The sequence below is a fragment of the Benincasa hispida genome, chromosome 4, assembly GCF_009727055.1.
Source record: "Benincasa hispida cultivar B227 chromosome 4, ASM972705v1, whole genome shotgun sequence".
Classification (NCBI taxonomy): Eukaryota; Viridiplantae; Streptophyta; class Magnoliopsida; order Cucurbitales; family Cucurbitaceae; genus Benincasa; species Benincasa hispida.
The window spans coordinates 47,084,173-47,097,984 of NC_052352.1; the positions used below are offsets into that span (position 1 = coordinate 47,084,173).

Here is a 13,812-nt window from a genome sequence, read left to right on the forward strand (position 1 = left end):
AAAGGGGTTTCATCAACATCAAGGGATAGATTTCTTTGAGACGTTTAGTCCTGTAGTCAAGGCTACCACTATTAGAGTTGTGCTTAGCATTGTTGTTTCGAAAGAATGGGAGATCCGTCAGCTGGACTTCAATAACACCTTCTTAAATGGAAACCTACAAGAAGAAGTATATATGAAGCAGCCTACTGGATATGTTAGCACTAAACATCTTGAGTATGTGTGCAAATTGAACAAAGAAATCTATGGCTTAAAACAAGCCTTTCGAGCTTGGAGCAACACACTAGGCACTGCCTTAGTCAGTTGGGGATTCAAAGCATCAAAGGCTAACAATTCATTGTTCATATTTCACACTCGGGAGGCTGTTATATTTCTGCTGGTTTATGTAGATGATCTGATAATAATAGGTATCAATTCTCAATTTATATCCCTGGTCGTCCACCTATTTTACAGTAGGTTTTCATTGAAGGACCTCAGTCGCCTCACCTATTTCTTAGGTATCCAAGTTTACAATCTCAAGTCAGGCTTCATCCTAAATCAAGCAAAGTATGTGGAAGATTTACTCCACAAACTTGGTTTAACTGAGCTTAAATCGGCAGCCTCCCCATGCACAGTAGGTAAACATCTTTCAATAACTGATGGCCAACCATTATCTGATCCCTACTTGTTTAGAAGCACCATCGGAGCCCTTCAATACCTAACACATACAAGACCGGATATAGGATACATAGTTAATCACTTGAGTCAGTTCTTGAAGGCTTCTACGGACATTCATTGGCAAGCAACTAAGCGGGTACTCCGATATGTCAGTGCCACCAAACATCATGGTCTCCTTTTTCAACCTAGCACTGATTTACAACTTACAGCATACTCGGATGATGATTGGGCTTCTAACATTGATGACAGAAAATCTATTGCAGCATATTAGTTGTATGTCGGCAACAATCTAGTCTCTTGGTCCTTTAAGAAGCAAACAACGGTTGCAAGATCCATCATAGAATTTGAATATCGATCACTTGCTCATGCCACAACTGAGATCATTTGTCTTAAACAACTGTTGAGTGAACTACAAATTCAAACAACCTACAAACTGATTCTATGGTGTGACAACATAAGTGTTGGAGCTCTAGCCTCAAACCCAGTGTTTCATACTCGAACGAAGCACGTTGAGCTTGATGTACAATTTGTTCGTGATCAAGTCATCAATGGCCATCTTGAAGTACAGTACATTCCATCGTCGGATCAGATTGCTGACTGCCTGACAAAACCGTTGACACAATCTCAATTCCACCTCCTTCGAATATAACTCGGTGTTGTTGACATCCCCACGAGTTTGGGGGGGTGGAGGGGGGATGTTAGAATAGAAGAATCCAGCAAGGACCAATAAGAAAAAAGAAGTCAACCACCTAAGCAATACAATGCCAAGTCAGAAAGTCTAATTGGATTGGATATATAAAAAGAAGAAAAAGGAAACAACCAATCAATTCTGTTTTTATAACGTTTACATCAACCTGTATTATATGGACACCTGCCCACTATTAGTTAGGAAAATTATTCTCAATTTTTCCTCTTTCGTTGCCTAAAACCCTAAGGGTAAAGTTGTATAAGAATGCCATTAAGGTGCCTATGTATTAGTATGAAAATAACACAGAAATAGAACAAAACAATTGAGCTGCTGCCTCCTCTGTCTTTTTCTTTTAATTCCAACTTTAACTTATATTTAGTCTATGCTTTTCAGCGTCTGATTGTTGATTCAGCATTGCGATTTTCATTTTCTTGGTTTATAGGAAACTTCAAGGAAACATGTAGCATGTGAACTGAATGGGAAAGCTGGCAAGTTTAGTTGCTTGTGTTCTTGTCTGCACAATCTTTTTTTTTCTTCTGCGTAATAAGTTTGTCTAAATGCTAGCACTGTCCTGATTTAGGATGTCAAAAAATAGCATGTTAGTGGTTGTAATATCTTTCAATAGAATTCATCAGATTTAACAGTATTGTATCTAGAATTTCAATTGCAAATTGTGGCTCTACATGCTCTTTTCCTTTTTGTTCTTTCATAACATACAAATTTTCATTTATTTTTGTTGAAAAAATTAAGAAAAAAAATACTTTTTTCGTCTCTAAGTTTTGAGTCTAGTTTTTATTTAGTTCCTAGATTTCAAAATGTTATACATTTCACCCTTAAGTTTTGAGTTTTGTTTCAATTTAGTTCCGAGGTTACAAAATGCTACAATTTTATCATTGATATTTGAGTTTTACTTTAATTTCGTCTCTATGTTTCAAAATTTATATTTTTAATTTCGATTTTTCATTAAATGCTCACTTTTCGTGCTTAGAATTAATTTATGTTAATAAACTAAAAATCGTTAAAAGAATTATAATTAATTAAGTTTCACTATTTTTATCACATATAAAATTAAATTTAAAATTTCACTTCTTAATAATTTTCAATGATTGAAGTGAGTATTTAATGAAAAATTGAGATTCAATATGTAAAATCTTAAAACATAAGAACTAAATTGAAATAAAACTCAAAATTCTAGGATAAAATTGTAACATTTTAAAATTTAGGGATTAAATTGAAATAAAACTCAAAATTTAAGGACTAGATTTTGAAACATGTAAAATCTTGAAACATACCTTAGTCACCATGCCATCTTTATCAGAATCGTCTGCATCTTCTAAAACAGTTGCTAAATGTGTAACAATTTCTTTTTCCGTATTAATACCTTACCTTGTCAAATATTTGTAATAAAAGAAAATATTTATTAATATATTAAATGATAGAAAGATGTAAAACGAAATAAACAAACTAACCTGTCAAAACTTGTACTAAAAGTAGACTTTGATGCAACACTAGATAACGGGATGACTAATATGTCTTTTGCAATTTCTTGTAAAATTGGATACTTGACACCATTCAATTTCCACCAACTCAAAATGTCAAAGTCGGATGTTCGAGGTAAGACAGGTTCATCCAAATATGCATCAAACTGTTGCTTCTGATTCATATTATTGGAATTTGATACAAACAAGTCATAGTCATTAAAATCATCAAATTCGTTATTCTGTGAGGTTCCATCTAAATTTCTAGCGTGATAATCATCATTTTCACCTTCATGCTTCAGTTGATATTTTATTTCCAAATCTAAACATATTTTTTTAATCCTTTCCACTTCAAGAAAAAAAACTATCTCCATAAATTCTTGGGAAGTAAAACTCAATCAACTTTAATTTGTAACTTGGATATAAAATTGCAGCTTTGTACTTTAATGTCATGGCTAACATAAAATAGGTAGAATTCCACCTAGTACAACAATCAAGACTCAACATCTGACCATCATAAACATTCAACTGTTGAGCAGTTTCCTCAAATTTCTCTTTCTTTTTTTGTGTATGCACCCAAAAAGACACACTACTACGTACTCTTTCGATCACATCTCCTATCACTGCCAACCCATCTTTCACAATCAAGTTCATAATATGAGCACAACACTGCATATGAAATAAACTCCCATCCAATATTAAGTTTCCACACAAACTATCAACAAGCATATTAACCATAGGGTCATTGGTACTACAATTATCTACAGTTACTGATGACAATTTTCGATCAATATTCCAATCTAACAGACATTCCATTATTTCTTCATGAAGCATCTCAGAAGTGTGTGGAGAAAGGACATATATAAACCTATTAAATGAGCAGTGACAGCCATATAACCTTTTGTTTAGTGGTTGAAAGTCCACATGTCCGTTGTCAGGGCAATCTTTCCTTTGATCTCATTCAACAATGCCATGGTCTTCAACTTTTTGGTCTCATAAATTTTCAAAATCTCCTTCTTTATTGTGTTTCTTGACACCATCTTAAATAATGATTGGATGACATTACAAAATTCCCTAAAACCTTCCTGCTCAACTATTGAGAAAGGATATTCATGTCTTATTATCATCCTAGCTAATGTTTTTTTTGCAGCTTCCTGATCGAAGTTATATAAACTCAATGTATTGTTCTTCTCTCTATTAGGATTCAATAGAGATTGTCGTATGTCCTTTTGTCTTTTATATGGGCATATCTTAATATGATCATGCAAATGTTTGGTTCCATTTTTACTTTCACCCCCTAATATTCATTTGCAGTAATTATAAATCGCCTCATCTACTCCATCTATTTTTTGTTTCTTAAAATGGTTCCAAACAACCGATGTCAATCTCCTTTTTAAAGATACCTTCTCAATATCCTCATCAAGAATAACACAATTATCAACATTCAAATTATCATCATTCGATGAGCATGGAGTTAAATTTGGGATTGAATCTGGGGTTGGATATGGGATTGAACTTGGAATTGGATTTGGACGATCTTTATTTGTAGAAGGTGATGAAGACATTATTTTCAACCTACCAAAAATTTAATTTAAAAACCCCTCGTTAGACTTGGACTTCATTTTCAAAGCATTCAAACATATTCAAAGCATTCGGCGGTTCAACCCCAAAATTGAAAGCATTCAAATTTCAAACATACACAACATATTTTCCAAACATATTCAAGCCTAAAATTCAAACCATTAAAATATCAAATATACACGAACATATTTTTCAAACATATTCAAGCCTAAAATTCAAAACATTCAAATATCAAACATACACAAACATATTTTTCAAACATATTCAAGCCTAAAATTCAAAACATTCAAATATCAAACATACATAAACATATTTCTCAAACATATTATTTACTAATTTCAAGCATACTTTTCAAAAATATCAAATGGCCAAACAAGAGAATGAAAGGAAATTTTTACGAGCACCGACTTGAACTTTGAAGTCTTGAAAGTTGAACGGATAGATCTCGCCTCTCGAAATAGCACAAATTTGTTTTTTTCAAAAGAAAAACAACACAGAAGTTAGAACAATCAAAATATAGAAAAAAAAAACAAAGACTCATTATCTAAACAAAGTTCAAGCCGAAAGTGTCTTTCACCTGAAAGTTGCGGACGGATGTGGAGCTGAGGCTGGAGACGGACGAGTCTTCACCTGAAATGGCGCCAAACAGATGGACGCTGACTCGCGGAGGTTGGACGCGGATGGAGGGATTTCGATTTAGTGCAGTTGCAGTAGATTTTTTAATGACAACGAGCACGGGCGGAGGGATTTCGATTTAGTGTAATTGCAGGTTGGACGCGAACGGAGGCGGGCGGACGCAGAGGCTAGAGCAGACGTGGATGGATGGAGGCTGGAGCGAACACGTCTTCACGACTTCAATCTTTAACGGCTGAAGACTCAACGCAACAGTTAGAGGGATTTAGGGATTTAGGGATTTTTCTGTAAACCCTGAACTCTAGGTTCCTAGATAAGCATGCTTAGCCAAAGGAATGTTATATTATATATTTTCTTTCTTATTTTTATTAAAGTAGTAATTCATGGTTATTTATAGGAAATATGATGGAAGGGAAGGAAAAACACATTAGGTGGGGGTAACGTGGCGGTTAATCCTTAAACTTGGGAGGCTGGGAAGTGTTTTTTGGAAGAACTTCAAAAGCTTGGTTCGGCAGTTGACATGAAAAATTTTAGTGAATTCGGTGCCATTCGAAAACTGAGAGAATCTAGGTTGCGAGATTGTCTTGCTGGAGGAAGATTTCAGGAGGAGAAGAACAATGAGTGAAGAAAATAAAGAGAAGGCAGAATCTCGAATTTAACCAGGGCCGAGGTGAAGATTGGAAGTTTCAAGCCAAACTATAAGGAATGTTGGGCTGAAATTTTAAGGTAAGGAAGTTAACTCAATTCTAAACAAGTTTGTAGAAGGAAGTTTCTTGAAAAGAGCTCTGAATTTTTGAAGTTATAACAGGAAATTGGTGCATAAGCAAACAGCTGCTTGTGAAAAACAATCAAGCAGTTCATCGTGGAGAATTATAGTGAGATGTGGGCATGAGGATCTCGCTTATAAAGGAAATCTCGCTGATTTTGTAAGGAGGATCTCGCTCTAGAGGGAAATCTCGCTAAGAATTGGGCTGAGTATCGTTGGTAAGGTGAGTATCACTAAGGTGAAAATTTGACAGGAAAAGCTTGATCTAGCTCTAGGGGATCTCGCCCATGAGGATCTCGCTCATGAGGAAGATCTCGCTCATGAGGATCTCGCTCATGGGGATCTCGCTAGTAAGACTGTCTGTGTTAATGAAAGTTCCTTTAATAAATGAATTATTTGAGGTATTTTACTAGGAATTCTAAGTATTTAATCGGGAATTATATCTTTTCAGGCCAAGAAGAGCTAGGGGAAACGTATAAACCCTTAAGAGCCTGACGAGCGGTGAGTGACTAAGTAAACTTAAGGTTTCCAATACTCATGCATATATGATCAAGTAAAGCACAGTGGCATTAATGATGAATTTATACTTCCTCAAGCAACAAATGTTTGGAGAATAACTTAACGCATGTTTCCCGGCTTGTATGTGTGTAACACAGGCCAAGGTATGTTGTGTAACCATTACAAAAGCTATGTTTCTGCTTTTGATATATGCTTCCTAAGGGAAGGCTATGAGAGAATGAGTTTGTGTGTAAATACTAACCAATGGAACTTAATTTGATGTTACAAAATACACATTTGATACTGAAGGACGTTTGAGAAGGTATCTAACCAATTTGGTACCGAAGGACATTTGAGAAGGTACCTGACCAATTTGATATCGAAGGACATTTGAGAAGGTATCTGGCCAATTTGATACCGAAGGGCATATGAGAAGGAATCATAGTAGCTCGATACTGAAGGACAAATTTGAGAAGGTATCTGAGCAGAAGTACCTAAAATATGATGGTACTTAGTATGGCCACGTGCACGTTGGCAGTTATGAATGAGAGACCGAAGTATGGGTCTCTTAGTCGGTAATAAACGTTTGGGAGCTAGAGCGTTTAGACTCGTTTTCAACTAGGAAATAATAGTGTTTAATGATGTCTGAGAATGGTTTAAAGCTACATCTAGAGACAATTGCTTGAGTTTACTCATTGGTATATTTACATGTTTATAGTGACGCTATGCTTGTTGCTTTATGATTCTATAGTCACTCACTGGGCTTTTAGCTCACAGAATTTCTGTGTTTTCCCTTTTCAGGTAGCGGTCAGTTTCCTCAAGATTGATCCTGCTGCTGCTTGCCACCGAAAGACTCGGCTTATTAAAAGACTTAGGTTGATGATCTGTTTATGTACACATATTTTGAGAGGGACTAGGGCTTCTGTAGGAGTGTTTGGGTCACCTGTATGTCTTGGCTGTATGCATGTATTTATGGAATCTTTGTAGAATCTTAAGGGAGGTTTGCTGTTTGCGTATATTACTAATGTCTCAAACAGGTTGGTATTTAGATTAGAAGGCTTGAGGGTGGTGAGTGCTAGTAGTAGGGCTAGTAACTACCACGGTCATATCCTCTTCCAGAATAAAAGGGTAATCTGGAAGGGGGTTTGACATTTTCATTTTCAACAGTAGCAGTAAACTTTTAGGGATTTAGTATTTTGGAGAAAGGAAGAAGGAGAGGAAAAGATTTTTGGGCCTTTTTTTTTTTTTTTTTTAATTTTGGGTTTTTGGACTTTTTACTTTTTCATTTTGGGTCTTTTTATATATATATATATAAATTCGAAGTCGGAGATTAATCGGGGTCGGGATCGGGGCGGGAATACTATCCCCGTCCCCAGACGGGGCTCTGAATAAATTCTCCAGTTTGACCCCATCCCCGGTCAAACCGGGGAATCCCCAACCCGCGGGGACAGCAGGTTTTTTTGCCAACCCTAATGAGAATGAAGCATGAGATTTTGTTTCCTCTTTCAGTTGCACCATGGACTAACCTCCACCCTTCTATTCCTAAGAGAAACCATTATAGGGGAGTCAACTATGACACGATCTCTATATAAAAATGGCCACTTTCCTGGGAATTTTTAACTTCCACAATCTTTTCCACCAACCCAAACATGGATCTGAACACGATCCATAGGCCAACATACGATCAAGAACAGCACATTGCAACTACTATTGACAGAATATACCCCAGATTTAATACCCTGTTTGCAACAAGAGTTTATAAATAGAAATAAAGTAGTACTGAAAATTATTTCATTTAACTGACTTCTTCATGAAACAGACCCAACACCCATTTCAAGAACAAAATGAGGAAAGAGAGTGAGAAACATTTTCCTTCACTCCAATGGAAATGGTTGTAAATAAATATTACAAAACAAAATCACCAGTTTCAGCTTGTATGTATACTTGTTGCAAAATCGTTTAGATCTGCAATTAACATATCCTGTTGGCGTTGATGGAAACAATGGGACCTGTCTGGTCATTGGTGGTTGTTGAGAATTCGCTTGATGCTTTGTCTGGAAAATCACTTGTTAGGAGAAATGGCTTGAGACTTTGTCTAACACTTTAACCATCGAAATCGGTAGTAGCAAGTGGCAACTCAAATTATCTGACCCTCTTTCTTTCTCTGCTTTTGCATTTCAGCACTGCAACAGAAGAAAGGAAGAGACAGAATCTGGATAACAATTAGCCTGCAATAATATGTTGAAATATGGGGAAATTATGAGTAAACTGTATGTAGAAATGACAAGTCCTTACATTCTAAGAAATGGTATCTTTTATCCATGTTAGCTTTTTTCTATTAATAGAAACAATGATATTTGCAAGTAGATTAAGGTGTAAGTTATTTATTATAATTAATATTTATATTTTTCTAATGTCTAACACCAGGTTTTTTGTAAAATTGTTGAAAAAGTTTGTTTGCAAGCGAAAAATATGCAATTTTCTAGAAATCAGTGTCGAAATAAATAGCTTGCGTACGTGAGACCTTGAATGCAATGATAACAGGTGACTAAGAGTTTAATACAGGGGTGAGAAGTAAATGAGGCTCAGTGAGTTCATTTCTAATAATACTGGTGAGGGTCAGGGAGACGCAATTATGTTAGTGAGTTCAAATCCACAACTGGGAGATGTTCTCCAACTGGATTTTACGGCTTTTGATTCGACTTTGTTTCTTATAACAACCACCCCCCCCCACCACAATCAGATCATTTAATTTAGTCCCCAAATGTTGTGTCTACCATCACCAATATTATTACATAAGCACTACACAAACATTCATTTGTAACAATAGGAAAAAGATGATATGTGGAGCTCACGTTCGAAATTATTATTTTTACATTCAATCATGTTCTATACTAAGATCATGCCTAAACAGACCAGCAACACCAGGAAGACAAGCCAACATGGGGAAATGATAACCACAAAGGCTGAAAAGAAAGCAGACCTCCAAAACTTCATCTCCATATCTCTGAATAGTCCCTCCAGCAAAGATAGGAGTTTTGAACAGCAGGGCATCATTTAGCCGAGATTTCTCAATCACATAATGGCTCCTTGACTAGTAAATTCATTTTCTCCTGTAGAAATTTTAGAACATCTTCTCTCCCTTCCTTAATTAATAAATGTCTCAACCTTCCGAATGTGACACCAGAAGGTCGAATTCCCTTCTCTATCATCTCTTCTATCAACACACAAGCTTGTGTAGCATTGCCTATCTGACACAGTCCATTAATAAGAACAGAAAATGTGTGCATGCTTGGAACAAACTGCTTCTTCTTCATATACTTCCAAACTTTAAGAGCCATATCAAGCTCCTTCCTCCCACAAAACATTTTTATGATCATGGTATAGGAATCTACATCTGGTTCGCACACTTTGACCATTCTACGAAAGATCCTAAATGCCTCATCTGTCTCACCACTGCCTATTAAGCTGTTTATAATGATGTTGCAAGTCCTTGAATTGGGGTTAACACCCTTTAAGTCCATATCCTTCAACACCCTATAGACATTCTTAATCTTGTTTGCTTTACAGAAAGCAGTGATTAAAGCATTATATGCTGCCACATCAGCCATAACTCCATTTCTTTCCATCTCCAAGAATGTAGAGACTGCATCCTCAATTCGATTTTCAATGCCATACGTATGTACCAAAACACTATAGACAAATGATGATGGTTTATAATTATTAGAATCCATTTCTTTTACAATCCCAACTGCTTCGTCGACTCTTCCAGCCTTGCAAAGAATGTCAACCATAATGCTATATGTTACTATGTCGGGAAGGCAGCCACTATCCAGCATTTCTCTATAAATCTCCCTTGCTTTTGGAAGATTTGGAGCCCTACCCCATCCTTCAATGAGTATGCTGTAAGTTTTTGAGTCAGGAACAAATTGGTCCTTCATATTGTCAAAAATTTCCTGAGCCTTCCTCACATTCTTGGATTTGCACAGAGCACTAAGCAATCCATTAAATGCAGCTACATTTGGTTTCATATTATATTTTTCCATGACATTAAATGTATAAACTGCTTCCTCTACTTTCTGAGCTCTAGCATACTTTCTCATGATAATACAAAAGGTCTCAACATTTAGAATCTCCTTATTCCTCATGACATTCACGAGATCCCACACCATCTGGTACTGCCTAATCTTAGCTAAAGATTCAATCATAGAGTGGTAAGCCCTCACACTATGGACATAGTTTCGCTGCTTGGAAGCCCATTCAAAGAACCTATAAGCTAACATGCCAGCATTCTCAAATCTTTTTAGAACAGCCTCAACTATCTCTGGTGAAATCCTAATCCCATTTAGGTCAAGGGCAGTCTCAAGTGCCAGCGTTTGGCACGTCATCATGGTTTTACAGATACTTTTGATTGAATCCGACACCGTATCAGTTTGTTCACCAGAACTGTACAACCTAGCTAGCAATCTACATAGTGTAAGTTTACTTCTCCCATGGCTACAAATTCTCATCATGGTACCCAGAATCAAACTTCACCTCGATCAATGTCAATCACATGAAAACAACTACGGATGCAATTATAGAAGAAACCACCATTTAAGAAGCTGCAGAGCCTCTTAATCGGATAGTTGCAAAACAGACTATGCGTATTCCCAAACCGAACTATTGCTGGATTGAATAATTTTATAAATCCATCAAACGAGTGAGTGTAGAATTAAGTAACTAAAACATAAAATGGCTAGTGTTGCACCGTTGTTATTTTCTTTCTCGCTCCTCTAGAAGAACGAAACGATGGTGGCGTGAGCGAACAAAATGGTATCTGACGGCACATTTGCATTCGAAACCGGTGGTTCGAATTTACATTTACATCGTGGAAGGAATGTGGAAACTACTTACCTCAATCGATAATACTATAATTATCAACTCGAAAATCCACTTCGTTGAACAAACATCAACGCTTAGAAAGCCTAAACAATAAACACAATGTTTAGGTGTTAGAACTTAGTTCAACAACCATAATCGGCATCGAAAGACTTTTCAACAAGAATATTCTTAACCAAAATCCACTATAAACCTCAATTAATCATTTTGAATTAGTCCAAGGCTACAACCAACAACCTCTAATAAGTCACATACTGCTCTCACATATAGTCCGAACTAGTCCGAAATGTGTTCAACCTTGCTGAACCTTAACCGAATACTTAGAAATTAACACAAACACAACAAAAAACGAACTCCAAGAGTTCAGAATAATATTCAAACAGTGAAATCCAATTCGAAAAGGAAATTAAAGCTATAATCCTTACCGACTCTTACCGAAAAGGATGCGTGGATGCCTGCTTGTATCAAAGTGAGTTCGTGTGGGTCGTCACCGTCCGAGGCTCGTCAACTGCAGCTTGTGGAGGTCGCCGGCGAGGAAGATTGAAGGAGGGGATAAAGATGGAGGCTAGGGCAACCGTCTTTTCCTTCTCTTTTCTTCTTCTTCTTTTTTTTTTCCAAGTAATTACCTCATAAACTAGAAGTTAGAACATCAATAAATCTTTTTCTTATTTCTCCAACTTTAAACTCCTACTAAATCCTTAATTCAAAAACCCATATGGATCCAAATTTAAGAAAGTAAAAAAGATAAAAATTGGATTTTCTAACCTTATCTCAACCATCCAAAGAATATATTTAAATTTCTGAAACTACGAATTTGAAATTTAATTTAAAATTCCTAATTCAAAAAATTAAAAATTTTAGGCTTTGATAATTATTTTATTTTTTGTTTTTTTAAAATTAAGCACATATAAATTATTTCTACCTTCAAATTTCTTTCTTTGTTATCTACTTTTTATTAATGATTTAAAAAAAAAGTCAAAATTTGAAAAACTAAGATCCCGTTTGTTAACCATTTGATTTTTTGTCTTGATTTTAAAAATTAAGCTTATTTTTAAGTACAATGGTTGAATTCTTAGCCAAATTCCAAAAACAAAAATAACATTCTGAAAACTACTTTTTTTTAGTTTTCAAAATTTGGCTTGGTTTTTTAAACCATTAATGAAAAGTAGATAATAAAGGAAGAAATTTGGAAGTAGAAGTAGTGTCAATAAACTTAATTTTCAAAAAAAACCAAAATCAAAATATTTACCACAAAAAAATCAAAATAGGCTTAATATCTTGGTTATAATTAGAATGTTGATGAGCCTTGTGTTTACAAGAAAATCATCAACTTTCCTTGTGTTGTATGTGGATGATATCCTACTCATTAATAATGATGTAGGCTTACTATAGATATAAAGAAATGGCTAGCCGCCCAAATCCAAATGGAAGATTTGGGTGAGGCACAATTTGTTTTAGAGATCCAAATATCAAGGATCATAAGAACAATACACTGCCTTGTTTTAGGCATCGTATATTAACAAGATGCTTGTCAGATATTCAATGCACAATTCCAAGAAGGGTTTATTACCTTTCAGACATTAAATTGTGTTGTCTAAGAAATAGTGTTCTAAGACTCCTAAAGAGGTTGAGGAAATGAAACAATTTCTCAATGCATCAGTTATTGGCAGCTTTATGTATGCAATGTTAGTACCAGACTTGACATTTGCTATGCAGTAAGGATCGTCAATAGATATCGATCCAATCCAAGATTAGATCACTGGACAACAGTCAAAATAATCCTCAAGTATCTGCAGAGAACGAGGGAATATATGCTTCTGTATGGAGCTAAGGTTTTGATCCTTGCAGGTTACACGGACTCCGACTTTCAGACTGATCGGGATTTAGGAAATCCAGGTTAGGTCAGTGTTTACTCTAAACGGAGGAGCTATAGTCTGTCGAAGCTCCAAATAATATGCACGCGGACTCCACTATGGAAGATGAATATGTAGCTGCTTGTGAAGCTACTAATGAAGTTGTTTGGCTAAGGAAGTTCCTTACTAATTTGGAAATCATTCCAAATATGACTTTGCCCATCACACTTCATGGTGATAATAGTGGTGTTATGGCAAATTTTAAGGAATCTAGGAGTCATAAAAGAGGCAAACACATTGAGAGAAAATATCACTTAATTTGGGAGATTGTGCAACGAGGTGACGTGATTGTCATGAAATTTGCTTTAGAGCACAAGGTTACTAATCCATTTATGAAGGCTCTCACGGCTAAAGTGTTCGAGGATCATCTACAAAGTTTAGGTTTACGGGATATGTGACATATTCTCTAGGGCAAGTGGGAGATGTTACTGGGGTATAGTGTATGTCCTAATTTATTGTATTATGTACTTTGTTTGTATTGTATACTTCTATTGGGTTTTATGCCATAAAACTCGTAGATAATCAATGTAATTAATTGACCATTATAAATAAAGAGTTATCGATGTTATTTCATTAATAAAGAGTTATCGATGTTATTTCAATAAATGTTATTGATTGTGTTGTATTCTATTTTGTCTTAGTAACCCTAAATCCAATAAACTAATATCCTATGTTGTCTTCTTGAACAGTATGTGGAGAATACAAGAATCAATGTTCAAC

The 13,812-nt window shown here is 35.6% G+C and overlaps 1 protein-coding gene across 3 annotated transcripts; it reads right to left on the reverse strand.

Annotated features, from left to right (window-relative positions):
* Positions 1 to 8,040: 8,040 nt before the first annotated feature.
* LOC120075687 (pentatricopeptide repeat-containing protein At1g77360, mitochondrial) lies at positions 8,041 to 11,850 on the reverse strand. 3 transcript variants are annotated; one of them, XM_039029290.1, is made up of 3 exons: positions 11,615 to 11,850; positions 9,282 to 11,265; positions 8,041 to 8,526 (listed from the first exon to the last, which is right to left on the reverse strand). In XM_039029290.1, exon 2 carries the CDS (start codon positions 10,810 to 10,812, stop codon positions 9,370 to 9,372), a length of 1,443 nt encoding a protein of 480 aa, XP_038885218.1. In that variant the 5' UTR covers positions 10,813 to 11,265; positions 11,615 to 11,850; the 3' UTR covers positions 8,041 to 8,526; positions 9,282 to 9,369. The 3 variants fall into 3 exon arrangements, 2 of the variants coding, with proteins under 2 accessions (XP_038885218.1, XP_038885219.1); XM_039029291.1 differs by having other exon boundaries at positions 11,605 to 11,850; XR_005481383.1 differs by lacking the exon at positions 9,282 to 11,265 and having other exon boundaries at positions 11,615 to 11,847.
* Positions 11,851 to 13,812: the final 1,962 nt, after the last annotated feature.